General features: G+C 45.2%; 1 protein-coding gene across 1 annotated transcript in view; it reads right to left on the bottom strand.

Moving 5' to 3' along the window:
* Positions 1–913: 913 nt before the first annotated feature.
* The window catches only part of LOC149343447 (fatty acid synthase-like), a 79,790-nt gene continuing 54,231 nt past the window's right edge, over positions 914–26,472 (bottom strand). The window contains exons 13-24 of the mRNA XM_089546970.1: positions 25,470–25,724; positions 24,514–24,687; positions 21,624–22,851; positions 21,033–21,187; positions 19,765–19,974; positions 16,923–17,252; positions 14,604–14,723; positions 12,055–12,410; positions 9,335–9,688; positions 7,253–7,496; positions 5,467–5,709; positions 914–1,128 (exon numbers count right to left, since the gene is read on the bottom strand). Coding sequence (XP_089403096.1) covers positions 914–1,128; positions 5,467–5,709; positions 7,253–7,496; positions 9,335–9,688; positions 12,055–12,410; positions 14,604–14,723; positions 16,923–17,252; positions 19,765–19,974; positions 21,033–21,187; positions 21,624–22,851; positions 24,514–24,687; positions 25,470–25,724 — 3,884 coding nt within the window. The remainder of the gene's footprint in view (positions 1,129–5,466; positions 5,710–7,252; positions 7,497–9,334; positions 9,689–12,054; positions 12,411–14,603; positions 14,724–16,922; positions 17,253–19,764; positions 19,975–21,032; positions 21,188–21,623; positions 22,852–24,513; positions 24,688–25,469; positions 25,725–26,472) is intronic.

The following is a 26,472-nucleotide window of genomic DNA, read 5'->3' as shown; positions in this document are numbered from 1 at the left end:
ATGCACGCGATTCCACCGACGCAGCGGACCTTCCCAGCCACATAAACATTTTCTGTGGGTAGAATTCAGTGTGTGAGTGAGGCTAAGCCATGAGGCAGTGACGGACGAAAATGTTATCGCTCGCATGTGAACGGTGATGTGTTCGTGTGTACTGGCGCCAGAATACGTACTCAGCGGCCAACATAAGAAAACATAACAGTTGGATTTTTGCATGCCAACAGCAGTTACATCTTGCCGCGTGTGGAATGCTCGTCGCATGATGACAGTGCACGAGAACTGTGCATGCGATCGATGCGCAAATAGACAATTGGTGGCGGCCTTTTATTTTGTGTTAAGGTTCTGGGCCAAAGAGCGCAGTAATATTCTTAAAGGAGTATACAGACCTAGCTTTTGGGTGTGTTTTTTTCATTTGTGATGATGCCTAAGGCTTTATTATAAGTATTACCAGTAGCAGGCGAGGAACACACACCCTAAACTGTACAGGTATTCACCACAAATTGTTTACCGGAGGACACCAAATACATCCCATTTCTACATTTCTCATGTACAGTTGTGTACACATGAGGCGTAAGGTGTGTTTCTTAAAATATAAATGTTTCAAATGATCAATATTTTATATTTCTTCCTGCTTTCAAGAATTCAATTTATGCTACTTTCATAAAGGCATCTCAAGTTTTCACTTTGGAGATTCATTACGCAGGGCTACAGCGCCAGAGGCACTGTTAGTCATTGCAGCCTTCAGCTTCTCCTCTGGCCTTGCAGCAGACCTTCTGTGTCCGGTGTGAAATAAACAGAAACATTCTTGCGCTATATTATAAAAAAAACTTTATTCTTGCAAGTAGGCATCTCTCTTCGACTCCCTTAGCATACCTGCGTAAACATCGGTAGTCCGGTACTCACAATCAATCTGGTCTCAGGGAGTTTTGACCTCAGTTGCTGCGGCACACTTGCCGCTACCGCCACCCATCTCTCGTAACCGGTTGAAGGTAAGCTGCCGGATCTCCGACACAGATAGGGTGATCTCGAAGTCTCGTTCCAAGGTCTGCTTCACTTCGATGCCCATCAATGAGTCCATGCCAAGTTCGCCAAGGCACATGTTCAGGTTCAAAGCACTCGGCTCCCTCATTCCTGTGGACGGACGTAATTCCCAACGTTGTAGTGGAGTCTAAATTATTACAATGTTTTAGGTTATTCTTTCTCAACTAATTACTCCAGAAATTGTGCCAAACCACACACAAAGAGCTTACCGATACGGTAAAAGGTCTGTCGAAATGAAAATGCGCCATCACGTCGTAAAGAGCTTAAAACACTTAAAACCAACAGTTCGTTCACATTAAAGTTAGCGATGTGACATCAAGCTGATTCTTTCAGGCTTCCTCAAGGAAGCATATTAGGTCCATTCTCATTCCTATTTATGTAAACTACATGTAAATATAGGGAGCACTGGAGAACTTGTATTCGATGTCTACAAAATATCACTTCTCTTTTCAGTACCATTAGAGAAAGGACTGGACTGACTATTAAATTTAACCAGGAAGATAATAACTTAATTACTTGTTTTTGGTAAGCGCAAGGTAGAGTGTTTACTAAAGAAGGCAGGGGCGAAAGCAGAAAAGTGGCAATGCATAATGCTTAACATAAAATACACATACTAATATATATCTAAACAAGATCGCACCATAATACATTGACCAGGTTGACTGCTTAGGGCATAATCATTTAACTATATTTTGTAATGAATTCTTAAAAACGACGAGATCTGTTATAGCCACTAATGATAGATGTTATTCCCATCTTAAAATGTTTTAGAAGAAACGAATGAGAGTACGTGACAGCGTTAGAGGGAGGTATGGTGTCTTTCTCTGCATGGCTCAAGCGAGAAGAAAGAAATGACGTCGGCTGAATGTGTTGTAAATACAAGGTGCTATTGCGGAAAAACGTTTTATGAAAAAGAGAAAGACGGCATAGTTTCCTTCGAGAGGCTAAAAATACGAGGTGAAAAATGTCTTTCAGTGCGGTTACACCGGCAATCCTATGATATTTATTGGGGATGAATCTAGCCGAGCGATTCTGCACGGCATGAAAGTTTGTAGGTGTACAGGCGCCCGCGCACTTAAAAAGAATGATGGACAGTGCGGCTTGGACTGACGCCAGCGCCACGTAATTTTAGCGCCCGGGTGCGAGATCATGCTCTCAGTATTTTGCAAGTGAGCAATCGCAGCTTTCCTACCGCAATAGAAAAACGCGCGAGAGGCTGCAACTTCGCTCACAATGTCGAGTTCCCGCGATAAGGAAACTACAACGCGCTGCCTGGGTGCGCGATGCCGCAAATGCGAGCGAAACACGGAAAAATGTACCCTTAATGGGCATGCTGTCTACACGGCGACCGAACGCCGGTGAAACAGCAGTTAAACCAAACTACGCACCAGCTATAGTAAGCCCCCGCAGACGTATTGAGAGCATGATCTGGCACCAGGCGACTAACGCTTGGTGGTGGTCCCTTCAGTCTAAGCCACGCTGTCTGTCATGCATGTCAAGGGTTCGGCCGGTTGTAAAGGGACAATAAAAAGGAATGCGGACAGCGTGGCGCCTACATGGCCCACTGTTCAAATTTCTGTTCAACGTGCTTGCTCCTAGAAAAAGACCATAGAGTGTCCTATGATGCAATCATGGACGACTATAGCGTAGCTTTTTTCCATTCAGGACCACATGTCCCTGTAACGAAGCCGATAGCTCTGCTATTAGTCGGCGGCTCGAGACCACACTTGTGGAGGTAAAAGTTAATTTTTTGTTCTTTCATCTCCACAAGTGTGGTCTCCAGTTGCTCTCTGATAGCAGAGCTATAAGCTTCGTTTGAGGAACACGTGGTCCGGAGACTTTTGTCCCAGACTGTACAGGCCAGTTCCGCCTTTGTATTGACGTCCCACTCATGTAGCACGTTAATTCTTTTGAGGAAGGCTACAAACCTCGCTAATCATCGCTTCACGTGTCAACGCACACTGTTTTTTGTCGACACTTTTTGTCGAAGTGTTGTTTGTATGTACATAACGATCGGCACAAAAGGGAGGAATTATCAAGAAGATGACTGAGTGCATTAGTAATCCTCGCTATCATCTATCGAAATGAGCCTGCTCCACAGTGGATAGCGGCTCGGCAACAACTATATTTGCCTCTGGGCATGTGGGCACGCTTGACATATGCATAAATTTACGTGCTTAGTTACAATAAATTCAGTTGTATGTTGAGCGCCGGGTGTGTGTGTGTCCTTTCTCGTTGTTTTCATGGTTCTGAAGCGTTAATGGGAAATTTCTAGTAAATAGTTAATTTCTATTCGAAAAACAAATTGCAACCGCCGTTGAAATTCCAGATGCTTAACTTGGTAGCTAACACTAGTGTTAGCCATGAAAACCCCTTTGCGATAGATAGAGAGGTAGATGAGCCTAAAGGCCGCGCGCGCAACGATGTCCGGACACGCAACACAGCGGCCTGCATTTGATTAGCCCTGTTCTCCGAGGCTCATATTTTTTACGACAGCAGAGCAGATTGTCCCATTTAGTGAGCTTTGTTCTCTGAGGGAGCCAAAAACGAAAAAGCGTGAAGCTTTTAATAAGTACGAGCTGGTGCACAATGCCTCTATATACTTTACAGCTCGGGCCTTCCCTCCAGCACGTTTACCAAATACAGCGAGAGTGTTGAGCGTCACTGCTGATGTTTCTACTAGAAACCAGGGGGAAAATAACGCGGAAAACGTAGAAAAGTAGCGGCTGGAGAGAATTACAAGCGAACGAATTTCAATGGACAAAAAATTCACACCGGCCGATTTTAGTCGGCGTATATTTTTTATGATAATCAGAACAGGAGAGAGAATATAGAATACTAATCAATGACTGTTTTGTAATTGTTTAGTTACTTTTGGGGCGCTGTAAATTGCTGCTTAAATCAGGTACGTTTGAGATGAAGTCATTGTATATTGTAATAGGCTACTACATTATTGCAGCTCGTACAAAACTGGATGTGACGCCAAACTTTGATATCAGGAAATATAGGCGAAATATAACTGCCCAGGAAAAGCTAAAACAGAAGCTAGAACATCGGTCAGGAGATCAAGCTGAAATATAGCAAGACATATGTTCAGTAGGTCCAAAATTGTTCAGCTGACTTTCTCACAATGGTCGGCTTGAAATAGACATATAAGTGACGTGAACTCAAAGTTTGTATTTTTTTGTTTTGCGAGTCACCCATATCAATGTACCTACAACCACCGAAGGTAAATTTTCTGGTTTATTTCTGCCTCGTTTGTTCTCAGTCAAGCTACCCTACTTAATACTCGCTGTTGGCCAACACGCCGCGTAGGTCGATGCCCAACTTCGATAATTGGAGAGAAGAAATTAGTTTGAAGGTTGTACAGGCCAATAAAAAGAAGCTGTGAGCTTCTACTATTTATTAGAGCGACAGGCGTACTACGTCCAATATCGGAGTCCCATCGGGGCCACAACTAACTCAAAATCGGTGAGGGTGCGCTAGCGTTCCCACGAAGGCAAGCGACACTCAATGTGTGTAATAAGTTTGCAAAAACGGAGTTACCTTCTTTCTTTCTTTATGAGAAGTGCCAACTCATTCTAACAGGTGCTGCGGAAGAACCAGCGCACATCGATGAAGGTTGCACGTTTCGTCAGTAGTACGTTTGAAGCACAATATTGCTATTTGATGAGGATGTGGCGAATGCAGGATTGCCATATTTTGGCCCTGCCCCAAATATTGGTATATAGGAATTGCGATGATATACGCCAGGTTTTTAGTTTTTTCTATCCAATTTTTTCTGTCCGCCTCATTGCAACACATCTGAGTTCGCACCGCACAGCTCAGAAAGGAAAGAATCCAAAAACGCACTGAATGAATGAACCTCATCAAATGGCCGCTAGGTGAGGGTATTGCTTCTTCATGCTACCCTGGCTAGCATTAGAGACTAGGGCCCCGCCGCGGTGGCTCAGTGGTTACGGCGCTCAGCTGCTGACCCGAAAGACGCTGGTTCGATCCCGGCCGCGGCGGCCGAATTTCGCTGAAGGCGAAACCCTAGAGGCCCGTGTACTGTGCGATGTCAGTGCACGTTAAAGAACCCCAGGTGGTTGAAATATCCGGAGCCCTCCAATACGCCGTCCCTCATAGCCTTAGTTGCTTTGGGAAGTTAAACCCCAATAAACCAAACCATTAAAGACTAGGAAAGTACACAACAGAGCTGAATACTGAAGGAATAACACAGCCTGTATAGAACACAGGTATTTCTAGGGGCAAATGGTAGCAATGCATATTTGCGGCAATTCACAACGGGCTTTGGAGTGTGCATCGACAAATTAATTTTTCAGGGTAAGTTTCCAATGCATCGGTCAAGGTACACTGGAATGCGCTGATGATCTGGAAACATGGCAGCGTTCGCATTTAAAAAACGAAACGCGGTTCGCCGCTTACCAAATATGTCCGCTACGGTCTCCACAAGATCTCTTGTCTTTGCCTTTTGCTCTACACACTCGTTTGAATGGTCAGCCTTCACAATGCTCGACACAACGGGCTGGCCCTGGCTCAAGAATTGGTCCAGCACGGTCAAGCAGGAGCCGATCCTCTGTGGTTCACAGCCGGCCAGATCGACATCACCACTCTTTCTCTTGCCCAGCACGCCGACATCACCGATCGGGCCCCACTGAATCGCCAGGCCTGGAGACAAAGCATTACTAGGTTAACGTTTTCCTCAAAAATCGGTCATTGATAAAGATTGTAGCCCCTCAAATAGATGCCCCCGCACCACTTCGAGTGAGGTGTACCGCCTTCTAATTTTAGTTTATTTGAGCTAGCAGACAGAACTTGTGGGGCCCACGGCTCCCCTATGGCTCGGCCCAACAGGCTGCGCGTCACACGCCACGCGGCACCCTTCGGGTACCTTTCGCCAAGCGGATCCTTTCGGAACGCTATCGGGGTGTTGCGCTGTATTTTGTTTGAAACTCGATGGAAGTGATTTGGATTTGCTGTGCATTTTAGTACTATTTTATTAGCACGTAATAAACGGTGTTGTCTGCAGCTCGTGGTGTGCTACTCATAAGGTGATACCCTAGCTCACGACGTCCCCGGAGAGGGTGGTTCCCTGAAATTAAGCAATCACCGATGATTTCTGCGTTCGTCTTTATCTCGTCTTCTTCTGTAGTGCTGTATTTTTCAGCTGCCGTCATTTTCGAGATGTTCTGTCAGTTACCACATATACAATTTTGCCCTCGCTGATTATTTTTTTTCTTTAGAATATGTCCTCAACTGCCCTCCTTTCCTCAGTCATGAATTGGTTCGTGCCGCGTCTTCAGGGCATTCCTGCCTCCAGGACTGTGCCCACGAAAGCGGTAGGAGTTGAGTGAAGCTGTTCTAAAATCTTTAAACAGCCATTCCGTCTTATATTATTAGAAATAATCACTTCAGTATACCTTAAGTACAAATTCTCCTTTCTCTAAAAAATAAGCATTAGAGATCACATTTTACGGCCCTATTGTAGCGGCTAAACTGATCCTACGCTAAAAACCAATGCGCATCTATTGTCATCAGGGTGTCGCCGAGATGCTATGCAAAGCAGCATTGCACTAGCGCATTTGTTAGTAATTTCTTCGGGAAATATAAAGCGTTACTTATCCTGTCTGAGTGATAGCAACGTATTCAACGCATAAGAAAAATTCTATTCTGTACTGACACCTGCAATGCCACCAAGTACTTCCCTAGATGAAGAATTTGGTCACGAAAGATAGGCAGGACACTCTCCAATAGTATGTGCGATGCCAGTGCACGTAAAAGAATCACAGGTGTTCAAACTTCCTGGAGCTATTCTTTACGGCGGTCGTCATAGCTTGTGTTGCTTTGGAAAATTATACCTCCATAAATCAAACCAACTCTCGCATAATTAGTAGCAATAAATTACTCTTACAGTAGCGCCTGGCATTATACATCTAAACATCGCACCTTGGGGATGAGGAAGTTGCTATTGAAAGAAGCTTATCCTTTTGAAAAGCTTTGTTCAGTTTCCACCGCTTTGATTTGAGCGATGAGAACTGTGTATTCGTGAATAATGTGCAGGTTGATTTCACTTTTTTTTTGTCCTTTTCAAGTAGCAGCTTTGAATATCACGCCTACCAGATGTAAAACGAACGCTTCAACCTCATGTGTTTTTTCTTGTCACCAACTATCACCCCATTGTGGCGAAACGATTTCGAGAGAGGGAGCTCACCGGGCAGACCATCGGCGACACGGCGTTCGCAGATACGCTCCATGACAGAGTTGGCGTAGCCGTAGTTGGTCAGTCCGGCGTGGCCCCGACCGCTCACCACGGACGAGAAGACAACGAAGTGGTCGAGTTCCGGGCACAGCCCGCGGGAAAGCTCGTCCAGTAGTTGGGTGGCGTCCACCTTCGGTTTGCACACGCGTTCGAAGGACTCGGCCGTCTGATTTTCTAATAGGCCATCGCTGAGCACCTGTAAGCCAATGTAGTGTGTACACATGTGGGACAGTTCTGTTCTACGCATGTTCTTTCGCGTTTGCGCAGTAGGCGAGTGAAAACAGCAGAGGAACTGAAAAGCAAGCTCGAGGTTGCGGAATGAAAGAAAGCAAAGCGAAATTTGAGGGGCAGGATAGCCATTTTTTACGTCACTTGTTTCATTATTTGATTCTTTATTCCATTTGATATCCGAACCACGGTTTAATGTACTTGCGCTGACGGCATCTGCGTAACGGTAAAAGCCTGTTTACTTGTGCAGGGTGAGGGATATAGGGAGATAAAAGGCAGCGTGGTTAGTAAGGAAGGGTTACAGATCGCTGCTCAGCACTGGGAGAAATGAAATAGAGGGTGTAGATGGGAGAGAGAGAGTGGAGAATGAAAAAGCAAGAAAGGAGAATGCCATTTACTAAAGTACATGCTGTAACATTATCTCCTTTTGTTTAAGCACTTGGTGGGCCGAACAGTGTGCCCGTGGCGCCCACGAATTAGGCTTCAGGAGCTGACTGGAGAGGTGCGAGACAAGCAGCACTAAACTTAGGCACTCAGAGCAGTGAATCCTTGTACCAATTCATGTCCTGAATGGATTTGTATTGCAGATATATCGGGGTAAGCGGTGTTTAGGATGAGGTACACAGATATTCTCTTGGCTGAGTAGCCCATCATGTTTACCTTTTATAAGCATGACATTGAGGAAGCCTTTCGAAGTAAATGATCAAGGCAATCATTTACTGAAAGCTGATGAGTTTTCTCAACTGAACTGAAAACGAACTCTATATACTGTTCGCAAATGTTATGTGAGTTTTGTTCGAAGATAATGCGACACAAGAGCAAGATAACGGTTGAAAACTCCTGAAAAAGAGCGCTTCGTTCAAGGAGTAATTCCACCGTTTGCTAGATAATTTCGAATAAGCGGTACTTTGCCGTAAAAAACAGAATATGAAAGATAATGGGCTACACGCATGTCTACCCCTGCAAAATAACCGAAGAAAAAAAGGTGTTGCAGAAATGTGGCAAAACAAAGGAGGAAATGCTTTGCCGCCCTCTCATAAAGACCGATTTTGCTGCAGCACAGTAGCATTTTCTGTACTTGTGTAGTATTTTTGTTGTACGTTTTGTTGTTCCGTCGCTATGACAACAGACTGTGCACTACTGGACAGAATTCTGTTTTTACTAGAAAAATATCTGTTGTTACAGCAAATCATACCCCAAGATACTACAAAAAATTAGAGGGGACACACACTCACTCCGAATTAAAAATATGACGTGATAGCGCTAATGGACTGAGGCCATGTATGCGCAATTGGTCATTCTTTAATATTTACATTCATAGTATCCTTGGAGACCTCATATAAATGCTGGCGGAGTGGCGCAGCGGTTGAATCATGCACCATTGCCCTGCGATTGCAGGTGCTTCCACCGGCGCGGCTTCTGCGGCCCAGGACACGCTTCCCCAGAGACTTCACAATTATTAATTTAAGTGTCACGTGCTACGCTGGGCAGTTCGCTCACAATCCGGAGGGCAGGTTGTAATGAAGTCACAAGTCCTCGCGACCAAGGTGGCCACCTGCCACCTAGGTTTCTTCTCTGGAGATTTTTCCTTGAATTTTCGCTTACGTTCAACGACGCCATGAACGGACGCCGACGACGATGCTGGCGTGTCTGCGACAAGGGCTCCTTAACACTGTCGCGTTAAAATCTCTAGTTACATCAGAATATGTTCTGTTTTGTTTTTCAATGGGGAAGTCTGTTGACTGCCATCCTGACGCGACATCGTCATAGTAGAAAGTCATCGATGATTAGCATTTCTCCACTTACAATAGCGAGGTTGAAGATTCCACCGACAGGTCCCATGACCGAGGCTACTTCGATGACCCGACGAACTCCTTCCTCCGTCGAGGCGTCGGTCTTGATCGCCAGCACCTTGGCCCCAAAGTGCTGCCACCGCCGAAGACGCCAATGTTGGTATCCTGACTGCACTCCCGATCGGGAGCAGAGCAGGAGCCTTCGGCAGCCACGACACAACATCCAGTCGGCCAGTTCCAGGCCGACGCCTCCCAATCCTCCAACGATGATGTACGATTTGTGCTCGTAGAAGTAGATGCGTGCTACGGCCTCCACAATAAGGGCAGAGGCGAGGCGCGCCTTGCGTGGGCTCTCTTCTGGGCGAACCTGAGTTCAATAAAAGCCGCAACTCTAAAATACACTGAAAACGAGTAAACACTTTGTTCGACGTACGGCAGCAAGAAACGCAGTACGTTGTCACTCAGTGAAGCATTCTGAAAGGGTTAACAGCGGGCTTGATATCCCACTGAATGGAACATAGTCCATAAAGCAACTAGGACGCGCAAGCAGTAAACCGAGAAGTGTGAGAATAGAGCTTTTACTGCAAAAGAGCAGCCTTGGCATGGATTAAATGCATTCAGTATAGTAAAATTGTCAAACTAATCAACGCGGTTAAAAGCAATACATTTCACAGAATTTTCTCATTGTGTTTAGCATTGTGCCATGATTGAATTGTTTTCAAAACTGAATCGATTACGAATACTACCTCCTTGCTACCGAGCAGAATAAGAATATAATTACTAAAAATTGAATCTAATACGAATGGATTAGCGATTAAACCGTATTCAATACGGATAGCATATTTATTTGAATATTAGTTGCCTATGCGAATATGTGGACAAAACAAATAATTATCCCGAACTGCGAAGTGCAACCACTAACGCTGTAGTACGCGCTGTATATTATGGAGTTCAAGCTATCGCTCTGAGATAACAGAACATTTATCTCGACAGGTAGTTTGGAAATCAACTACAGGACCACCGTGTTATACGCACAGGAAAATTACCTTTTTGTACTCATGTCGACCGCGAATAATCTAGCTCCACATCTCGGTATATATAAAAAGGCGAGAGCTTGCCACCGAAACCGGGCATCAAAGCGAAGTTGGCAAAACATTTCTCAGCTCTGGCACGTCGTTCAATCTTGGAGGCCATAAGTAAGCGCAATAATCTGCATACGTCGAATGAATCGCGCCGTGGCAGTAGTGTGCCTTGTTGGGGTTAGTGCATTACTCACGAAAAAAACTTTAGCGCAACCGAAAGGAAGCCGCAAAGTTCCGTTAGCCCCTCCACCTTTTAAGGTTAGCCCTTCTTTAGAGGTTAACGCTCAAGTTGGTGCTCACGCTGTTCGAGATTTTCGGTTTGTCCCTCGCGTTAGTTCGTGCTGCAACTTTCGTGCCTTCTCTCCGTAGGAGACAACAGAAAGCGTACTAATTCGGTAATTCTTTACTTTATGAGACTATCCGACATTTCCCGCTAACTCTGTACATTGAACTTCCAAAAGCTTTTAACTACCATTGAGTGCTTACAATTATCAAGGAGTTACTTCCTAACAGAACCTAATACATGAATGCTCCGCATAACGGCCATATCACGGCCAACAGCATCAACTTTACACATACCTGGGTCTCCACTCATTCTTTTATTTATCATGATCTCCATTTGTGCATATCTTTTTCTGCGGTTACTGTACCACAATATGTCGCTTACCTCCTAGTCACTAATAATTTTTATAAGTTTTGCATCAATCTTCGTGGCGAGTGGAACTGGCACAATACATGGCTCATGTTGCTAAATACAACTGAACGGCCAAAGCTTTCGATATATATTCTGGCCCTCACGCCAAAGCGATATATACACGCGTTCTCATACAATAATACTAAGTATTTTGTTATCTCACAATCGTAGCATGATTTTTACTCACTAAATAGCGATCTTGCAAACATTTGAGCCGATAAGAATTTTTAGATAGGGTGAGGTCACATAGGGCATAATTTTCCGTGAAAATCTGTTTATATATACCCTCAATCATGCTTTTGGCGCAAGGAAATTAAAACCTGATCGCAGTTTAACGTAGCTTAAAGGTAGGCCATTCATTCTTTTTCATTTAAAAGAGTTAGAAAAGAACAGCCTATTGCGTACTGTGGAGCCGTATTTCTAAATTCCAGAGTTCTATCTGTTAAGGCCCGCTCCGTAAACAGCACACTTCATCAAGCCACAAATCCCTGACAGTTCTTTGTTTAACACGAAATATTGGGAAAGCAGTTTATAAAAAAATTTATAGTCTCCCCTCAGCAAGGCACATTTTGAACGCACACTGGCCACAAGTACGAAGTTTTATGCACGCTTTCTCGTTAATAGCAATCATAGCTGCGTTCTTGTGACTCCTCTCTTCTCAGCATTTGCTTATATCTTATAAAGAAAAATAGACCTCTCAGCATGCAGGTATTGTCTACTTCGGAGACACCACATTATTCCCAAGGCTTCCTACACAGCTCACGCGGCCAAAGACAGAATTCAAGTAATTGAAACCGCCCCTTTCTATGGAGCCATTAAGATGGAGCATAATTTTTGCTTACGGTAGCTGGGATTTTTATAGCACTCCCAATTAAACGTTGGCCCCTGGAACTTGTGAAGAGCACCAGACACCCCAACATGTTTTGCGCAAGGAAGATTACACATAGCGCGGGTTACCTCAAGCACAACTTTCTCTGTATGCTTTGCAGATTCCATGTGACGGAAGGCCTCTTCAGCGTGATCCAATCCGTATAGCTTTGGCTCCAGCGGCCTCACCACACCTGAGGCAACGCCCTCTTGTAGGAGCTTGTAGATGCGACGCTTGTCGTCAGCGGAAAAGGGATCGTTGTCGTGCAGTGCTTCTAGAGAGATGCCATGGAAGGAGATACCTTTGAGGAACACAGAAATTTTCGAGCGGCAGTCCTGAGGCAGGTCAAACTCGCCGATCTCCAGGAATCGGCCGTGCTTCGCCAAGCAGCGCACGCTGGCCTGGAGTTCCTCTTCGGATAGAGAGTTGAGAATGAGATTTACACCTGAAGAATGAGACAGGCAAAGGACAAGCAGGTTGACTAGACGGAATGCGCGATTTCATTTGCTACCACTACACATGAAGGACGAGGGGCGAAGGGAATGAAACAAGAAGGAGAGAGAAAGAAATCCAAGAGAACTAAAGAATAAGTTATTTATTTGATTTAAATACTGCGGGCTTTTTAATGAGGCCTTAGCAAGTGGTTATGAACAATGTTTACATTGAAGCAACAGCTACATACCAAGCACAAGGATAGTTCACATGGCGGCAAAAACACGTGCGTAAATAAATCAGCAAACACTCAATAGTTAAAATACCTAACTGAGGACAAAAAATACAAATTGTTCCTCAATAGGTTGTAATTAGAATTTAATCGAACACTGTTCATAATGTACAACGCACACGCAACAAAACAGGCGCCAAATGCTCGAGGAGCAAGGAAAGCTGAGCGTGTGGTAATAACAAAAGAAAAGAAATGTGGACTCTCAAACCCAAGAAGTCAAGCGATGATGCAAGTGGTCATGCACTGTTGAACTCCAGAAAAAGGAAGGACAAGTAAAATGTAAGCATTCGTTGTCAATAATCACAGCCCCGCATTACTAAAAGCGTTACTCTACTCCAATAAATACCTCACTCCTCGTAGTGAAAGTTTTGTGGGTGAATCGGCAGTTTATTATAATGTGGGATGATGACAGGAAAGAAATAAATCAAATCTATTCATGTCGTAGGGATATCCAGTTAATGTGTGTTCATATTTCTTCCAATAGTTCCAGGCCGAGGTAGGAAAATTATTTTCGCACATTGATGTTACAACTGTTATGCAGCAGTTGGTATAAACATTTCAATCACGCCTTATTTCCTCTCACTCAGAATGTCGCAAAACCTGAAACAGCTGCAAGGTTAGTTAGCGAGTGAGTACGCTTATACTGTTTTGGATGCACCGGAGTGCGTTTCTTTGTATTTTTTCTAATTTTCGCTTTATTAGAGCTGGTTGCGGAATCCAAACAGTCTGACTGTACATTAGAATATGTGTTATAATTTTTTGTTTGTTCAGAGCTTAGTAGATTCTGGCGCTATTTATTATTCAAATATCAAATTAGCGCCCACAGTTTGTACACGGATGACCACAGGTCCAGTATCAGATTTTGTAGCGATAGCTACACTACAAAAGCCGCTTCGCGAGGTCGGCATGGCTGCACGCTGAGCCATGGCACAACCGCTCCGCCTACTGTGCGCATGCGCGGAGTGACGTCATAGCCCGCAGCTGGTGTGCGCGTCGCGCGCCTCGCCGCTGCGCCGACGGCGGAGCATACGCAGCCCACCTCGTCAGTTGTGCGCATGCGCGGAGGTACGTCAGAGCACGCAACTAGTGTGCGCGCCGCGCGCCTACATTACGCTAGCATTTCGAGCTTCAGCGTTCCGGCGCCGTGGCTGGTGATGTGGTTGGTCACGTGGTGTAGAGCAGTGGCGCGAGAGGCGAGGCGCAGGCAAGCCATTTTCTAACAGACGCCATCAGATGGCGCCACCGCAACTTTTCATAGGCACGGGAATTCATGGAACTTTGAAAAGTTCGTCTGTTAGCTTGCGTTTTGCAGCCCATTTACTAATTAGAATAGCTCAATTATTTCTTCTTGCTTTTCTCCACCTGTTAGTTACAATGACTAGCCTTGTTAAGGATTTAAACGCGTGTCCGTTCATTATACCCCCCGCGAAACCGAGTGGGGGACGAGTGGAGACGGGGATAGGAGAGAGAGAGAGAGAGTGAATTCACGTCCAGGGACTAAGATGAATAAGGAACGCCCAGCGAAACGCAGCGGCGAAAGACTGACTGCAATTCGACTGAGCGAGTTCCACTCGGCCAGCTGTAGCTATCGCGCCACTCCAGGTTTAACCAGATCTAAGGAACTGCCATTTTTTAAAGGGCGCAGTGCTTCCAAATTCCTTATGACTTCGGCGTGGAAAGCTATATGTGGGAAACTGAGAGAACAGCTGCAGTACTGTGAAAACAGGAGCAGTAAATGACAGCATTGTGCCGCGAACACCTCATAACCATTCTATTCATGGAAAATATGGCTGCCTTGTGCAGAGGAAAGTGCTTGAATTTGTTTATTCTTTCCGAAGGACTAGCAGAAGGAGAGTGTATACCAAATATTAATCTTCCTTGTGGTCAAATATTCACGCCAACACGCGATCTTACCCCTTCCGTCGGTTTCTTGGAGCACATGATCCTCGAAAGACAGGTCCTTCGAACTTGCAATGCTTCGATCCTCTAGCTGCGGAAATCGGCGTTTCAGATATTCTCGCTCCTCTTCAGAACCTATGTCGCACGACAACAAGAAAAATGCGAGTGTCTGCAAAGTTTTGTATGTGGGCCTCTAATTATCTTTAAGATGACAGCATTAAAATATGCATCAGTGTAAATAAGGTCATAGAAAATTCTAGTTTCCAACCAAAATAGCTTCTACCGGTGGCTTTTCAGATTGGCAATTGATGTTCCATTCCCTGCATGATGTTGTTTGCGAATGGCGTCAGTGTACGCTGTTTATTGCGGACTTCATTGCGGACCTCTTCTCTGGACAAGAAGCGCCTGCCCTGAAATATTTTTTACTTTCCGAAAGATGACGTAGTTCTTTATCGTAAAATGCTAGCTCATCTTTCACTATGTCTTTATTTAAATATCGGACTTTCTTGGTACTTTTTCGACGTTAGTGGCACAGTCAGTGACATCTTTACAGGAGACGCAATTTTAAACCAGCATTTCAGCTTACGTTCTTTCAACTGTTCAAATGAGGAAGTGAAATGAAATTAACACGTTTTACCCACGAAGAAAAATTTAAGACATTTTCAGACCGCCACATCCAACGACACTAAAAAGTCAACATTGCCTGACACCGCGGATAATGAATTAGATTCAACATCACCGCACAGGTGCTCCAGCTGCCAAGGCACTGTTCAGAACGCAGAAATCTTTTATTTTTCATGCAAGTCTAAAACTCGCGAAGGTTTACAGTGGTGAACGCTTTGCTTTAAAATTCTGTAGGATCCACTTCTATCAGGCAGGTTCAGAGCCGCGGAGAGATTTCTCGTCAGTATGGATGAGCAGGAAATGTGGCCGGAATGAAGTTTTAGGAAACATGTTACTGAAGAGAATAAGCATGCACACTTGAGGGTAATTTGGATTTTTTGCTGACTTTAGCCTAGCCAGATCAAAATCTTCACGGCTAAGTTTAAAGTTTGCAATCAAAATACACTAGTTGAAAAGCAGCATATATCACTTCGTACTTTCAGCACCGAGACAGCAAGCCTGTATAGGGTTATGCTTGATTGACCTCGTGAAATGCGACCACTGTTGCAAGCTAATTTTTTCATATGCTGTGTTACTGCGGGAGTAGCACGGCAAAAACACTGTCCTAATGGCTTCTTTACTACTACTCAAATAAATCAGAAAATTCGTCACACCTCTCTAAATGGTGATGAAAGCAGTTTATGTTGCGCCCACCTCTTTACGAGAGCTAGGGAAGTGGGCGTGCAAATTGGGACCGTAGGACAAATTACCTATCATTGCGGCCGCTTTATAATCTCCTCATTGGAAATGGCCGCCGTTGACAAGCGGCCTAAGACGGTGGCCAGTAGCTTCTTAGGTCACGATGAGGTTCTCGTGGCAGTTACAAATCTCCACGAGCTAGCTACAGGAAGTTACGCGTAAGATTACCCAAAAACAGCTAATGTTTGCATTCTTCTCTGGAACGAAGGAAAGATATCGAGATTTGTACCGCTCCGACCTTATGACAGCGGCAACTTCGCAGTTCATATGTGGAGGCCCGCCTGCCTATCTCATCTCAACAAACGAATGTTTTTGACAGAGCCCACTCTAGAGTTAAAATTGGGCATATCATGGAACCCATGGCTACACCACAGAGCGTCACTCGGCCACCCACCTGACGCATCCCATCTGCATGGAGCACTTGGTCTACTCGTCCAGATCGCGTGAACCAAGACCTCATTCTAGAGAACGCCCACTACGTGGTTCAGATAAGGATGGCTGCATTATGGTCAACATGCACTCCACGACAGACGTAGGCAGACCGGCCTGTCTGGATCCCTTGGACCCAGGACGTATCCGATACAGCGCCACTTCATACTGCATATAGGGCAGGCCAGCTGCCTGAATTTCAGGAATCTAATGCGTATGCTGGACCACACCAACTGTACGGTTCAGATAGGGCTGACTGACCTGGCTGGATCACCTGAACTCAGGGCATATGTGGAGAGCGCCCATCCCACAGTTAAAATGGGGAGGCCCACCTACCTGGATCACGTGCACATAGGACGTATTCTTTAGAGAGCGCACTACCATGCCTTTCTCAGTAGAATCCACTTCAGTCATACAATCAGCGCTGCAGTTTTCACTTACGAAACCCTACGGCAACGATGGTAACGGCATCTACTCCAAAGGAGTCGCCGTAGAGCTATAGCTTCAAAAAATAGCGAAGTCTGCTGAGCATTTGGTACTAACCAACGGTGGTGTAGACGGTGCATCCCATGGAGAGGGCGATGGAAATAGCCGCCTCTCCCACTCCTCCGCTGTCGGGGTGGACCAGGAGCGACTCTCCTGACCTCATGTTGCCTCGAACGAGCAATGCGTAGTAGGCGGTCGAGTAGGCCACGGGAACTGTGGACGCTTCTGCGAGGCTCCACGCATCGGGAATTTCCCAGAGCCAGTTCGGATCTACAGCAACGGCTGTAGCCATACCCCCCCTGGACACCAAGCCCATTACCCGGCGTCCGTGTGGGTCGCGACCCGAGAACTCTTGGCCAAGCAGGCACTCAAACGTCGCCACCTCGTCTGTGGGTTTGTAGATTAGAACAAATTAGCACTAATTAGACACTTAATAAATTCACCAGCATGGGTTTACAGGCAGTGTGGTTAAGCAGAGCAGGTACCATTCGACACACGCAATCTTCCTGGATTGCTTAATGTTGAAAAATATTTTCTATCGCAAGTTCTATTCAATAATGCAAGAAATATGAGTAGCCAGAACAGCGCTCTTCTAAAATGCCGCCGGTGTTAATTTTTGACGCGGAAGCTCACGCGCATTTTCTGGCTTTATGAACGAAAACCGCGCAGCATCTATGTAATATATCGTTACAAGACATTTCATGCTCATGCTGTTGGGCGTTCTGCTGTGAATGGATTTTTGTTTACTTTTTATTAGGTGCATTCGAACACTCCTGAAGTTCCTGAACTGATGCCCGCGCGAGAACAGTATAAAAGCAGGAAACCCCTTTATATATCCTAGGCGTTTTTTTTGCCTACTTTCGATAATGATTTCCTTGACATTTCCTTGCGGTGAAATAAACTCCACAGTTGTTCATAGACCAATATGGACTAATTGTTTTAAACCACGAAATCGAAGTGTGAGAAGTGTCGTATGAACCAGCGTGGCGAACACAAAAGAGTGCAGAAAAGCACGACGAGACATTCTCAGCGCTGAACTTTCAACGTGTGTTTCAGAAGGGGGACATAAGTGAGATTTCCTAACAGGGGCACATGACCGAGAATGCGAAGTAAGATCAATTTCAAATGAAAACATTTTATCAGGAGACACCAATACACAACCAACGCGACGAGGACGATAAACCTAAAGCTGAAAGAAGTGCGGAAATGAGCAAGAATCCGCACTGCTTTTTTTGACGACACAACACGGTAAAAAAAAAAGCCATAAATCACTCGAGAATGATATAAAAGAGGGAAAGCCCCTTCAATATTCTCTCTTGTTTTCTGTCTGTTTCATGTTATTGTATCTTTTCACTTCCTTGCGATGAGTTCAGCTTCCTCGCCATTCTTGAATTATGCCCACAATTGTTTTCTTTAACGCACCAAAAAAGTATGCAAAACTTTGCGTCACGTGGATGAAATCACGGGGCCACTTTGTTGACCTGAAGTGGAGTGAGGCGAAAGCCTTTAGCGTGGTGTTGCGGCTTGTGTCACTGATGCGTGCTTAAGATGGTAATTAAGTACACAATTTGTGAATCTTAAATGCTGGAGAGACTGGGGGGCGTTTGGAAGGCATCCGTCTGATTCGACGCCTTTCTGCAAACACTCTCCAGCGTCCTAGACAACAGAACTACGTATGCGTTGGCAGGAAGTAGCGTAGCCATTGGCACGCTCGGCTGCGGAACGGAAAGATGGTGGTTCGAATCTCATCGTGCCCAAAGATATTTTTCTTGTCTGAGTAGAAAAAGCGTGACCCCTCTGCTGACAACCGTCTATCGACAACGACGAGGCATTAAAGGCTTTCGTCTTTATACACGGGTGTTTAGGCATAACGTGTCCTTAATACTAGAACCTTCCACTGACTAGACGCTTCCACCACCTACCCATTCGGTGGGTGGAGTAATACTAAGTAAATATGCAATCAGTCCTTCGAAACCAGCATAGCAGATAAGAAAATACTTCCATGAAACAAAGAATAAGCAATTTCGCGAATACCGTGCTGTTGTTGTTGTTGTTGTGACTGAGAGAATACCGCGCTCGTTTCTAACACATGTATAACGGTCTCGAACGATGCCCCCGATGGCTTGTTCTACCAATAGAAGTTATTTTGCATGTGTCATCGCTTTCAGCTTCCAGTCCCCTTTGAAAACACTTCCTGAATTCGACACATCGTACTATCCGACCCATGAGTCGCTGGATCGAATCCATCCTCGACGCCCGCGTCTCCAGTGAAATGAAACGCAAAAAAGTCCGCGTGCTGCGCGATGGCGGCTGATGTAAAAGGGTTGCAGGTGGTCGAAATTATTCCTGAGTTATCTAATATAGCGGCTTTCATAGAAAGTGTGCAGTTTTGACATTTTAAGCACTATATCCCATACATTTTCATCCCTCATCGCACTTAGTGAGTTCGATTCTAGAGTTTCACAGAAGAATCTAGATCTGATTTGCATTTCCTTCTAAGAACAGCTGTGAGCCTCAGCATCGCGCTTGGGAAGGTGGAGTAGATGGCGCACACGCGAATTTTGGTTTTGTACCTGAGTTTGTTGGAGTGCTTTCCTCGGAACAAACAGAACACATAAGGTAGCATGCACATAACAGTCAACAGAGGTGATGTATAGGGATGTCTGTTAAATTTGTTCATACTATTTAGGGCTACAGAATCCTTTGCACCGTTCTTATCCGCAACAAAAGATGGCGTAGCTACGCCAAATATCCTTGCAAGCTACAAAAATTGTTTCCATGTCTTTGGAAAGCTTTCATGTAAGGATGCAATCTACACCCTTACATTAATTTTTATATCACCTTCTTCCCTCCGTGGCACCAAATTACAGCAAGCGTCACGGTTACTAAATGCACTCACTGGACAAGACGCCTGGAGGAAGCTTCCCAGTGGCGAACATGACGTCACGGAAGTTCAGCGGAGCGTAGTACACATCGCAGAGGAGTTTCCCGGTGGTGCATGAAGGGTTGATACAGCGAAGTGGAGACTCATACCAACGTAGGCTGGAGAGGTCACCGCGAGTTTGAACGCCAAGGAAGGCGCAATCAGTGGCCTTCGTAGTGTCACCACCTGTGGTGCAAGTATTTTTAGGGAAGCATATGTCAGTACATGTCTAGTGGCGAGTAAGGTGGAGCTAGAAGAAACAGTGAAAGGCGAATAAATGAACCTAAGCACGCCGCCACATGTTATGCATTCAGTTTTTGCTGCCATTTTCCATTGTTTTTTGTTGTTTCTCATGAAGACCAGCCTGATCGCTATCTTTCAAACTTCTTTAACTGTGCATATAAGTCTGTCGTGTGTGACTGCTTTTTTCTCATCTTTTCTGGCGTTATTCTTCATTACTCATCTGAAATAGCCTGCTACTCTTATTTTGCGGGCTACCTGCCCAGTACTGAACATGTAGTGACAGTGTGCCTGTCCCACTCATCGCACCAAGGAACTCTTAAGCAGTTTGCCCATTACGCGACATTTCTGTACTCCGTACCTCATTTCCAAGCCAGTACATGTCTCATAGGTTATGATCAATGACATCCTACTGCGGGAGCACCGGTGTTTTCTTGCACCGCTGGTATTCACGCGAGAGCTTCTGCTACTAATTAGAAGCTAGAATACTTATGCTCATACAAAACCTTACCTAGCACACAAAAGAATCAGCAGTTTAATAAGCACATCAGTCGAACCGATAGTCCCTCCCGCCCCCCTCATCCACATCACTACGCAGTCCTGTTCAAACTTCATATCGGTTTCGCCGCGAAATACAGTTTAAGCGGTGCTCCTATGGCCACGTATTATGTTTTCGCTTCATTTCTGGTTCCTTCATTTAGGGCAACCTCACTTCAGCGGAAGATCATGAAAACTGGCTAATACTTTTCGTTACCCTGACTCCTTTCCATCTCCTTCCACCTCCTTTCGGCTGTGGGCAGCAGTTACTTTTTTATATGGGGTTTTTGGTCTGTACAAACGGACAATTAATGTTCGTAAGCCAGCTGCTTTCGGCCTGACCACTGCCTCGGTGCTCACGCGTCCTTCAGTACGCATGATATCAAGGACGTTTCCTTCCATTCCTTCACTTGGCTACCAACGAGCACATTCGGCGTGACTAAAAGTGAATAGGGCAGCATACTTACGCGAAAGCATCGCGAGATGCCTGAAAGAACCCCACCGTCCGTCCCGATGACCGTTCATGACAAGGTCGAGTTCCATCAATTCTTTGTATTCCCGGTCACTCAGAGTGAAATCGCTGACCTTGCCTGGCTCCATAAGACTTGCGTCAAATACACACCTGACAAAGGCAAACAGAGAAAATAAGTTTACTTCTGCAAAACAGAACTCACACTGTAAAACAGTATATTCTTATCTAGACATGAAGCCCGAGGTAGTCTAAGACTTATAGCACTATTAAATCGCGATGCAGTAGCATGTTGAACGGCTTGAGCATAAGAGGACGTAGATCATTAGTTCCTTTCTAAAATCAGCCCAATAGATCATGTCATGTAGTACCGCTCATTATTAAAAAACATTAATTAAATTATTTATTGTCTGCGGTACCGAAAGTGGCACCAACTTGCACGTCAATACTCGAGAGCAGCGCGCCTCCTTCTAGGCTTAATTTTCATTCCTCCGCTGGCGTCCATAAATGAATTCGCTATAACGGTTTGCTTGATTGCCATTATACGGGTATCGAGCTTCAACATTCCTACATATTTTATTAGTCTTACCTTATACGGTTGGCACCAGTTTCCCGTCGGAGGCAATTCATCAAACCAACGACACCGCTGACGCCGGCGTCCTTTGCAATCAACCACAAGTTATGCCCTGCAGGCTTCTTCCCGCACTCGATAACCTTCGCCTTTAGTGCCTCGACCCAACCAAAATTTGTGTTTAGTGTTCCCACCATTTCTTGTTCCCATACTACTGGCGTGGTGGTGATTTTTCTTAGTAACAGCAGTGTGCACCATTTGTTAGATTTGAGTGCAACCAGCCGAAACCCATGGGCTGCAAGCACTGACGTAACCGTTTCTTTTGTACGAACTTTAATTGGAATACCAGCCGCTTTCGCCAAAAATACCTCGGCTGGAGTAACGGCTGTGCGCAGAAAAATAAGTGCAAATCCGTTCTCTTGGCAATGCGCAAACATTTGTTCAGCCAAGGTTTCGAGGCAGTAGGAGATTCTGGGGAGAACTTGCGCAATGACAAGCTCAGCTTCAGGCAGAGTGGTACCAGACTTTGAGGCTGGATCCCACGAGAGCTTCACGACGCCTGTCGGTAACTGCTGCGGCATAAGGTCTTCCTGGCACTGGTGGGCTACGGTGAACTCGGTCTTCAGCAATATGTCTGAAAGAGAAATCATTCTGGACACAGGAGGCGTTAAAAGGAAGTTGGTGCCTTCCGGCGCTAGTTCAAGAACGCGGATTTTTCTTCTGCTAGTATTTTCGACGACGATGTCGAGAAGATGCCTTAAGGGGTCCTCTTCTAAAATGGCTGTGTAAACCATGTCTTTATAAATGTCATTCTTGCGAGTGGTCAGCACCCACTGTACGGCAGAGACAAGAGGTGAACCAGAACCGTTCAGTGTCGTCTGAATATCGGTGAGAACATGTACGAGTCCGCTGTTCTCCACATTGGCTTCAAGGTATCGCTTGAGCACTTCCTCCTGCGGTACCTCGCAGGACTTTTTTAAGAGTTCGGAGACCTCGTTGATTTCTTCTCCGCTTGCTTCCAGGATGTAGCGGACGATCGCGTTGCATGCACCGACGTGTCCTCGTAGCTTAGCCTCTCGTTTTAGTATGGTGGCCTCATCGTCGACGTAAGGGACGAAACGGTACTCTTCAAGGCATGGGGTCTTCTGGACGCCACGCTGTGGTAGGATAGAGGTTTCCAAGCCTCGAATAACAACTCCTCCCGCACGGCACGTACTGAGACAGCTGTCGTAAGCAACGTGTATCCCTGCACAGTAGAAAACGTAGCAATGTATAGGTTCACACAGGTGAAAAATCGCTCTTTCGAGTTGAGACATGAAATAAAGTAACTTACTTGGGGCTTTCTTAATCCCATCCTCCCAGAAGAAAACGTGATAGAATTTAGGTTTTCGGCTATGGAGTCTACAATCAGTGTCTATTGTTCTTGCAGCTTTCCCGACAAAACTTCGGTTGGTACCAGTTATATTGGTCTTATATGCTGTGCATGAGTAATATTCTAAAATTTTGTAGTGTTTTCCATTACAATATCATTTGATACTGTAATAAACGACCCAGTAATGCATCTTAATCCACCCACTAAACGACTAACTTATTTCATTTACTTGACTGGGGCCTACTTTGATAATTTTAGGGGACGTTTGGAATTTTGGGGATGGGTCAAATTCGAAGTTTAGGCGCCCTCAGATTTTCTACAGGTTGCTACCTACCGCCGTGGACAGACTGGGATGATGTCACACAGTCATGTGACCTCCCTCGACCAATCATCAATCTAATCCCCACATAATGGGCAGGTTGCTCGCAATCCGGAGGGCCGATTGCCAACTGCCACGGTGGGCAGGTTGTGCGGATGTCACTAGGTCACGGGACCTCTTAATCGCGTGGGCTGGTTGCCACCTGCCAGAGTTGGCAGGTTGCGATGACGTCATAAGGCCACGTGACCCCTCTCGACCAATCATGTACTTTCGTGACACAGTGGGCGGAATTCTTTTCTGAGACAAACCTAATTGCTAACGCAATTATAATGAGCTATCCCATTTGCGAAAGATTTCTGCTCTTTGGACCATACAGTTATTCATTCAACTGGCTTTTAGCGCAGATTAGGAAACCCAGAGTGCAATAAACTCGCCTGCGATAAAGGCATAATTACTTATTAGCCTCCACCCATACGAAGCCAAACGGCTCCCAAGTAACGCTCTACAGCTGTCACTGAATCTTCGTAGTCCAAGAGAATCCCCCAAACACTGGATCCGCATTGTTATATGCTACCCTTTCAGGGTACCGAGTAGGAAGAGCGATTGCTCCGGTGAGGCGGTGTTCTCTGTTTCGAACCACGGACTGGGCGAATTTTTCTTCCTCTACGAAGTTTCTGTACAAGCTATATAGCTTTCCTTTGCTGCCATACGGCTGCACTTCCTCGTTGCTAATGTGTAATTACCTCCTTATTATAAACCTACTCCACCTTCGGGAATTCTGCCAAAAAATGGACGAACTTTTATACAACTATGCGAACTTTCAGTGGTCCTCCATTTGGGATATTTGCTCAGTGAAAAGCTTGGATAGGTGCTTCCTAAGTGCTGCGCCATCTAGACCATGTATTGTGCAGTATGAACATTATTAATACATTTCGTTTTTGTTCTGCCTCTGATAATCAATCGCAAGTTTTTGGCGTTGTTATCAACTCTGGCCAGAATCTTTTCACTGCTGTAGACTGTTCGCATGCACAGCACACAAATAGTAAACATTTTTCAGAACTTACACTTTAGGCTTCCCAGAAATGTTAAGACTAAAAGGGCGCATTATTTAAAACTGTGAACATATGACGCTATGCTTCTACACTTTTTCGCGCACCTGCTGGCAAAGCAGGGCGCATATAACATTTTTGACAACACGGTAGCTTTTTTCCACTGACCTTTTTCTCCAGCCTCCAGGATTACCTGTGCGTGGAGCCTGGGATCGATGTGGCACGACTGCACCTTTGCAGGCACCTTCAGTGTCCGCAGTGAGTCATGAAAAGCGCAGAATTCAAACATACCATCGATGAAAGCCACCCAGTTGTTCGTCCACTTAAGCTTGCCGTGCGGACCTATTTGGTACAGAAAGAAAATATCCCTATTACGCTCCATCATAGTGGGTGAAATATTGAGCAAATGTGCTACGACTTAAATAAAACAAGACGTTTTGAATGTATTTTATTATGTCATAAAAAGCCCACTCTTGACATACCTGTAATTCGTCCTGTGGCTAAGTGTTCTTCACGATGTAGAGATACCCCTCCCAACCTCGTGACTGCAGTAGCTTCACCAAATGTTCTTTCGAAAATAGTACTATACTGGTTCTTCCCGTCCGCATGACGCGTGCTATGACGCCATGAAAATTTGAGTCTTTCACTTCCATTTCGTGAAGCAAATATTAAAAGAAACCTACACTGCAAAGATAACACTTTGTTTCTTGTGTCGTTCTTCTTCTTTCCATAACAGTTTTCGCAGTGTTCATATATACATATATATATATATATAAGTACATGACCCTAGGTGTATTTCTTCACTGCTGTTAGTGTGAACTTTATAATTATCTAGGGATAGTTCAGCTAGGCTTAAAATAAACTCCCTTTTTGGAGAAAAAATTTTTGTCAGGGAAATTATCTGCATAGTCACTTCGCCGCGAGCAGAAAACTGGAATATGTGCCTGCTTAAATACGTGGGCTAGCCTGAATCCCTCCTTCTTCTCCAAAACGGCCAAATAATTTTTTTTAATGATAACGCTGTGAAACAAAGGTGTTCTTTGTTGCTAAGACGAACTGAGTGACAGATCCCTTTGCACTAAGCATTGCATGGGTGCCTCCAAAGAGTATACATAGCTACTAACTCTGAGAGTCGACACTCAGGATGTTGCGGAACACTCCGTGGTGGTCGTAACCGCGCAGCGTCAGTTCCTTGTAGACGTCCTCGCTGTCAATATCGCACACTACCGCCTGTGTTGGAGGGCATGGCAGCTCCGTCTCGAGGACCTTTTTACCTTCTTGAGCCACGTGAATTCGACCGCTCGCAGCCACTGAGCCGCTTTCGCTGATCTCGAATTCTCCAGAAGCAGGCATGACGTTCACCAGGAAGCGCACGGTATCTGTGGCGAAGATAGCGTGCTGTTAACTGCTAAGGTTTCGGCACGCAGCTTCCTCCAGCAGTTACGTGAAATCAGACCGCCTGGTGGTCACGGGTCTCTAAGCCAATTCTTATCACACACTCTAGAAAACTTGGCAAGAGCAACGAATGTCGAATTTGCATGACATGCTTTGAGAATGACGCAGTTGGCACGGACATGTTTTTGTGGCGTTTTTGCAGGAGCATGCTCAGTCGTTAATGAGAGGCTTAATCCCCAGCGACGAGCATATATGATGGCTAACGCAGCGGATGTAGCTGGGAACCTTCACTTAAATCAAAAGGCATCGCAGGACCATCACTAATCGAATAGAAAGAACGAAAAGTAATTGTATCACAATGGTCTCAAATTTATTACAGGCATTCGATTTACTGTATATAGATAAACTAAGGTCACACGGCGCGGATAATTGCTCCAAGAAAACAGCGTGCGGGAAAAGGCGGACTGCCTGGTCTTGCTTTCCGCCTACCTGTGCCATTGAACTCTGGCTCATTTAATACAGCGCAGTGTTAATAAATTTTACTAGTACGCAAAACCAAAAGAACGCAGCTCTAACCGCTAAAACCTGCGCAATAAGAAAGCACAATTTTTGTAGCTTCTTTAGTGCGAAGAAGGGCACATTTAAAATCGCTGGCCCTTGCTTGCCTGGTCTAACTGCCGTTCAGCCGCAGAAGAAAAGCCTTCATCGCCGATATCATTGATTTTAAATTAT

This window comes from Amblyomma mixtum, chromosome 5 (assembly GCF_055824585.1).
Source record: "Amblyomma mixtum isolate Tamu chromosome 5, ASM5582458v1, whole genome shotgun sequence".
NCBI lineage: Eukaryota > Metazoa > Arthropoda > Arachnida > Ixodida > Ixodidae > Amblyomma > Amblyomma mixtum.
The sequence above is the reverse complement of the archived record's forward strand: the minus strand, read 5'-3'. Positions and strand labels throughout refer to the sequence as shown.